The sequence below is a fragment of the Geospiza fortis genome, unplaced genomic scaffold (genome assembly GCF_000277835.1).
Source record: "Geospiza fortis unplaced genomic scaffold, GeoFor_1.0 scaffold171, whole genome shotgun sequence".
Classification (NCBI taxonomy): domain Eukaryota; kingdom Metazoa; phylum Chordata; class Aves; order Passeriformes; family Thraupidae; genus Geospiza; species Geospiza fortis.
In genome coordinates, this window is record NW_005054313.1 from 6569935 (window position 1) to 6576934 (window position 7000).

The window sequence follows — 7000 nt, forward strand, 5'->3', positions numbered from 1 at the left end:
CCCCCTTTTTTTTTTTTTCTGGAAGCATCTGTATGTATCCCATTGCATTTCCAAAATCCCTGCAGTGGTCAGGGGAGATGCTGGGGTGGCAGGGAGGGCTGTCTCTAATGTGAATGGGCCGCGGTTCCTGATTGCGTTTGACAGCTGCTCTGAGCGAGCAGGGCTGCGCTCCTGACCCCCAGAGCTCCCTGCCAGCCTCAGCACTGCTGCTGCTCTGGGAGGGGGACCTTGCCTCAGCTACTTGAAATGACAACTACCACAATACTTCCTCCCTTCCCCACAGGCTATGCTAAGAAATTTTCCTTCAGTCCTGGGTATTCTTGGTCAAGAAGGACAAGTGTTGGCCTAAGTGAGAACTGGTTTCATTTCTTCTTCTGGCTAGTGTTGGTTTGGAAGAGCTGCTTTTCACAAAATATTGCCCAGGTTTCCTGCACAGTGTTCACCTGTAAAACTGTAGTAAGTGTTTAGAATAGGATCTTTGCTAAATTCAGATTTATACTGAGTAAGCCAGATATTCTGATGTTCATGCAAAACAATAAAATCTTAGCTATTTGACCAAAGCAAAAATTAGAAGACCTTGGAACAGCCCACCAGCAGATTTCCCCCTGCATGTATTTGCTATATACTTTTGTCACTCTGTCAGAGTATTTCATTTTAATATGAGTTTCAGATTAAGAATTCTGTTTCAAAGACTGTTGTAAGAATAACACTGAAGAAGTTAAGCTGAGAGGAAGTTATTTCTATGCAGTAACACTTTTAATAAATTTTGATTTTCACACTTTTGTATAAAATACTTAACACTTTTGGGCCTTCCTTTAGTTTGTGATGTGGCGATTCTTTCACATCCCACTCCATTCAATTAAAATATAAGATTTTCGTGCTCAAATTAGTCATCAAACAAGAAAAGAGAGAAATTTCAATGGTGATACAATGCAAAAAGAAAAGCTTATTTTATATAGATTCCCTAACTGTCTGAAGTCTTCATTTTCTGCTGATCCCAGCGCACTGCAAGGTGGAAGGCATTTAGTACCTCACTGTGAGCTGTATGAGTGAACCTCACCTTTCACATCCTCTCACACCAGACACATCGGTTTTGATGATCTAGTATATTCCAAAAATACATTTATTTATGAACGAGGTATTTGGGCCTCAGAAGGAAGGTGAGGAGAGGCAGGAGCGATGAGTACCTGCTGTACCCCAGGCAGGCAGCAGCACTGGAGAGGTTCGTGCCATAATCCAGCCCACGAGCGGGTTTGGTGGAACCTCCAGAACCTGCATGGCCACGAGGGCTTGTCCTGGAGAGCAGCTGATGGCACAAGGAATGTTGGCTTGGGAGCAGCCAGGCTGAAGGAGGAATTAGGTGGGGTTTTGGTATAAAAGTTACTCCAGTTAGCAGTTGCTGTCTTAGCATCAGCTGGCAATGAAATGTCAGTGCAGGTGAGTGTAAGGAAAACATGCCCGTTGTCCTGCCAGCTGTGCTTTACCCCCTTGTCTGGGAAGGCTGCACCATGTGCTGACCATGGCTGAAGAAATCCAATTGCTCATGAGGCTGCTGCTTCCACATGACCTTAAAATACTGGCAGACATAACAGCAGTGTGTCTTTAGCTGTGTGCAATGTGGAGTGGATGCTGCTCCATGAGCAAAGCTGTGTGCACCAGCCAGGAGTGAAACACAGTGAATTTTTACCACCTGCTACAAGAACATTTTCTGTACAGACAGTTCTGTGGGTTCCCTCCATGTCAGGATTTTCAGACTAAAATAAAGCTAAGCATAACATCACCCGTGGAAAAACTATGTTGTTCTAAATCACCAACATTCGTTTCAGTATTACAGAGGAAATCCAAATAATGTGAGGTCAAACAGTATACAATACACTTGTTAAGTGTTTAGAATGTTTTTGTTTTTACTGCATGGGAATGGAACAAAAAGGGTAGGGTTCAGCCACCTTGTTAGTTTGAAGTGTTTAAAATGTCAATTTTTCATGTTCTGTTCATTAATCTACTCTGTTATCTCGTCTGCATTTGATTTTTTTTTTTTTGGACAATTTTATTCCATGTTTTTATGAATGTAATCTAAGTCTTGATTTCTAAGTATGTGCTAAAACTTAATGTCATGCTATAAACTCTTAGCAGTTTTTATCAATTATGTTTATATTGTGTAATAGAAGAAGTGTTATATTGCAAACTAAACAAAGGATTATGATTTTTGTTTAAAATTTAAATATGAATTAATTCTTTCAGATGTTTTCAGCTGAAATGGTTATGGCTTTCTGGAGGCTCACAGCTAAACTTGCTCTGCCTTTCTGAGTTATGCTATAGCACATACTCTGAACATTGATTTTAAAAAGTCTATATTTTTTTGAACTCTAGAACCTTCACTAAATCCCAGTACATTCCTCTAAATGCCAAGAGCAGTAAGTGTGGTTAATAGTTTGTCAACCTGGCATATTAACAGCTGCATTGTAGAGTTAAATTTGACTTTTCTCTGTGTACTTTGCAGTCCAGTCTGCTTCGTTCTGACATGGGGCTTGGCAGTGCAGCTCAGCTGGCATCCTCTGGGAAGCCTGGCACCCCCTACTACCCCTTCTCTGCCACCAACCAGCGCCGCCGACCGCTGCACGACTCTGCAGCTCTTGGTAAGTGATACACGCACGTTTCAACTTTGGTTCCCAATGCTTCTCTGCAGACTTTATTTTGTTTTTTGACAGTTCATTTAATATACACGAGATTGCTCTGTGCTGAGTTACACCAAACTGCTATATAAGAGAAAAACTGGAATTATTAATGTTTTCTTTGAGATGCTAGCTTCGATTCAACGCTGGTCAGTCTGGCTTACAAAACAAACAAGAAACTCTAATAAAACCCTTAATTGCAAAAGCAATAATGACAGATGGATAGGAGCTGATGACCAGCTGAGTGCCCTTAACCCGTGCCATCATTAACTCCTGGAAATGCCTGACCTTGAGGTCATTACCATTATTTAGTAGGGGAAGGACAAAAAGGGGAAACAATTATCCTTTTATATGCTAAAAGTAACTTTATTCAGGGCAATATATAGTTCATTGTAATTGGTTCAACATGCCTTTAAAGATCTTAGCAATTGGAGGCTAGTAGTTTATCCTAAAATCAAGCTACCTTGCAAAATATGCAGGCAGGAACTTGCTTAAAAATTGTTATAATCCTGTGACAGTATTAGTATTTTAATCTGGGGATAGCTGGAGGTGAATGGAATTTTCATACTTGGTCACAGACAGTGGTAATATTTTATAGCTTTCTAATTCTGTCGAATCAGAGAATCAGGAACGAGCCAGCTCTTCTATAGTATCTGCTATAAGACTGTTGTGAATAATTGTTTGTGCAAATAAAAAAAAATCTTTTTGGTATAATAAGAGAGACTGTAACCTTATATTCTAGTTTACCATTATATTCAAATTATATAACCTTATATTCTAGTTACCATATATTTAGGTATTAATGTGATAGGTCATTAGAATTTCTCTAATTATATAGTTGAGTCCTTAATGCCCCTCATTCTGTATAGCACTTCTATTCCATAGTAAAATTCTTGTTTGTTGGAACCATGTAACTCCAACCATACTTTGCCCAAAATAAAATTTTCAAACACAAATTGCTTTATGAAGTAACTTCAATATTAATTATAACTGCGAACTTCTTGGGCACTAAAATACTCCTGAACATGTTTGAAATTGTTTTAAAAATATCTTTTATAAAAAAATACTACTTTAGAACCTAATCTTATATATCATGGGATCATTTCATTTGAAAAAGCCCTCTAAACCATCGAGCCCATCCTTTACCCCAGCACTGCCCAGTCCACCACTAACCCATGTCCCCAGGTGCCACATGTTCCCATCTTTAAATCCCTTCAGGGATGGTGTCCACCACTTCCTGGGCAGTCTGTTCCAGTGCCCAACACTCCTGTCAGTGAAGACATCAAACCTAAATCTCCCTTGGTGCAACTTAAGGCCATTTCCTCTTCTCCTAACGTATGTGTGTATATATGTATTTTAAATATATATTTGTATGATCTTTTTACTTGTTGTCAAACCAACTGCCATTTATCTTGGGGGGTTAGCTGCCTTTATGAAGATCATTGTAAGTATTCCTGTTGCTAGGAATACCAGAACAAACACAGCAGTTCCTCACACCTGTTTCAGAAAAAGAACACTTAAATTGTTTACAGCTTGAAAGGGTGATTGAACTTCAAGAGAAAAGAACTGTGTTTTAAGCTGCTGCTGATGGTGTTTTAGCCCAAACTGAATTGGTTTTGGGGAGGAACTACTTGAGTAGTAACCTGCTCTGGGTTGGAGTGGCAGGGGGTGTTGGAGCTGGGCACAGGGTGCTGCTGTGTGCAGCAGTCACTGAGATGGTCCTGAATGAGATTCTTGTTTCCTGTGCAAACCCTACAGAGTTTGGGAAGTTTCTGATATTATTAAATGAAATAAATAGAAGTGAAGTGTGGAGTTTTCAGAGTATATTTAGCTTTTTCTTTGAAAGAGAAGCTCAGGGGGTATAAATGTGTTTAAGCTGGTGATGTTCCTCTTTCTGTCATGGTTGAATCTGAGGCTTGTAGCCTGGGATATGGCAGGTGGTGGTTACAAATCCGTGGAAATGTTTTTCCAGGAATGTCAGGAGGAGGAGGTAATCTTTTATCTCAAGTCTTTTCCAATAGCTTGAGAAAGTATGTCTGAGTTTTAATTTTTTTTTTTTAACGGACTTGTTAAGTGCTACAAATCTGCTGCCTGAGAATTTCTAACAAAGTCAAATTATGCCCATTTTATCCCTGAGAAGGAGTTGTCTGACCAAGATTATAACATGCTCTTGTTAAATTTCATATTAAATTGCATTGAAACCAACCAGTGTTCTCTTCCAGGTGACATTCTAAATCCAATGTAAATATGTTTTCCAAAAGTCCTTTTCTTTGTGAGCATGCCCTATGGGAAATGATGAGAGTAAAGATATCCAGCAGATATTTCACCTTATCTCACCTTTATCTTGTCATATCATTATAAATGTTCTGAATAAAAACAGAAAAATAAGAATTTTGTGTTTTAATTAAAGACTTTATTGGTTAACTGTTGAACTGGTAATCTCACCAGATACTCATCATCAAAAATCAGGTTTTTTTGCATGCAGAGTTTTCAGATTAATTGTATTAGCATCTGAATAAACTGGTTTAGATTCTTGGTTTAGGTAGTGGAAGTGCTGGGTACTTCTGTTATAATACAGCACCTACTGGAAGAAAGAAGCAGGTATCATACCTCCAACTTGACTATTACATGCAAATTTGAGATGTATTGACTTTATTACTCAAGGAAAGTAATTAGGTCATTAAATTTGCTGTTTATTTACAACCTTGGAAGACTCTAAAAACTATAAAATGTACATCATGTTAGTATTCTTAGAGTATAAATCATGTCAAATTCCTTTTGACATGTCTTCACTCTGATGCACAGAAAATAAAGCATTTCTCTTGCTAATAAGTCCCATTCTCCTCCTTGTATATCTCAAAACCATACTTTGTTTTTTAACAAGTGTATAAGGTCATAGTATACCCTTCAGAGTAACTGTTCTTAGGAATAACTGTTTTCCTTAGGAAAAGAATCAAAAGTAACTATTTAGCAAAGCTGTATTTTAGAGGAGAACATGGTTATGTTACATTTTTATATTGATGTGAAAGACAAATCTCTTTGCCAGGGAATAAAAAAAAAGGCATGAAATTGGAAAATAAGACATTCATCATGGAAGGAAAAAACTGAGCAGTGTAGGAATTTATTCTTTCTCACCTATAATGTAGATACTTGATGAAATGCTATTTTTCTTGTACAGATCCTCTGCAGACAAAGAAAGTAAGAAAGGTGCCCCCTGGTTTGCCTTCTTCTGTAAGTACTACATTTTTTACTTGTAGTGATAAAAATTGGGCTCAAACTGCATTCTCCTTACCTGCCATACATACCCATTACTTACCTTTAGCACTAGGAGGGCTGTCTGCTGGACATGAACAGCTAGCCTAGGTAACTGGGAGTGGTTCTGCAGGACTAAATACACATTTGATGTGGAATTTTTAGATTTCATAGCAGTGATTTGTAGCTCGCTCATATGCTCCTACCCACTTGTCCCTGTCATTTGAATTCCTCTCTTGGGAAGAGAGCTGGGCCAGGAGCTGTCAAAGAAGATCTCCTGTACAGGTCTTTTGATGTTTAATTAGTCATTATGTTGCTGAACAGGAGGACAGACAGAGATTAATAGCTGAGAATCTTAGAAATTTACATTTGTAATAATCCCAGTGGAGCTGAAGACATTAAGATTCGGAGGACATGTACAGCTCAGCTTGCCTCAGTAGGACTGAGGTTATTAATATGCATAAATCACCGAGTCAGATGTTCATTGTGAAGTCCTGGTGGATTTTAAAGCCTTCATTAAGCCTTTCCTAACTTCAGCCTAGCATCAGGAAAGCTTTCAAGCAACTAGTTTGTTGATCCCTCTTTGCTTGAAAATTTATCCTTCGAGAATAAAGGGCTTTGATAAAAAAGGTTGGAAGGGTTTTGGTGGAAAAATCATTAATGGCTGTGATAATCTAATGCTATAGGGGTGTTTTGTGGTATTAAATATGCTTTATTTTTAAAAGGAAGAAAATTGTTTATAAATGAAGCTGCATTTAAAAATCCACGTGAAGTGAAAAATCCCCAGTGAAGTGAAGGACAGAATTATTTTTTCCCTTGCTCAGAACAAACAGGAGGGGAGGGGGAAGCTCCGCTGCCTTGCGGGATACATCTCTTTGTTGTGTAAATGGATGTTGGGCTTTTATTTGGCAGTACTTAACACATGGGCGCAGGTGCACTTGGATGAGTCATAACTCAAAGCCGGATAGGCTGAATAGAACACAGTGCACAGGAACAGCAATATAGCGGCAGCAAAATGGGGCTGAGCTTTTCATTTCCTATTGAGCCTGAACTACGGATGGTGTCTTCTAGTCCTC

The 7000-nt window shown here is 38.7% G+C and overlaps 1 protein-coding gene across 6 annotated transcripts in view; it reads left to right on the forward strand.

The window, feature by feature from the left end:
* The window catches only part of TCF12 (transcription factor 12), a 158708-nt gene that overhangs the window by 100858 nt on the left and 50850 nt on the right, over positions 1–7000 (forward strand). For all 6 annotated transcript variants that reach the window (XM_005419669.2, XM_031056011.1, XM_031056012.1 and 3 more), the window contains exons 7-8: positions 2501–2636; positions 5851–5903. In XM_005419669.2, the coding sequence (XP_005419726.1) occupies positions 2501–2636; positions 5851–5903 (189 nt within the window). The remainder of the gene's footprint in view (positions 1–2500; positions 2637–5850; positions 5904–7000) is intronic.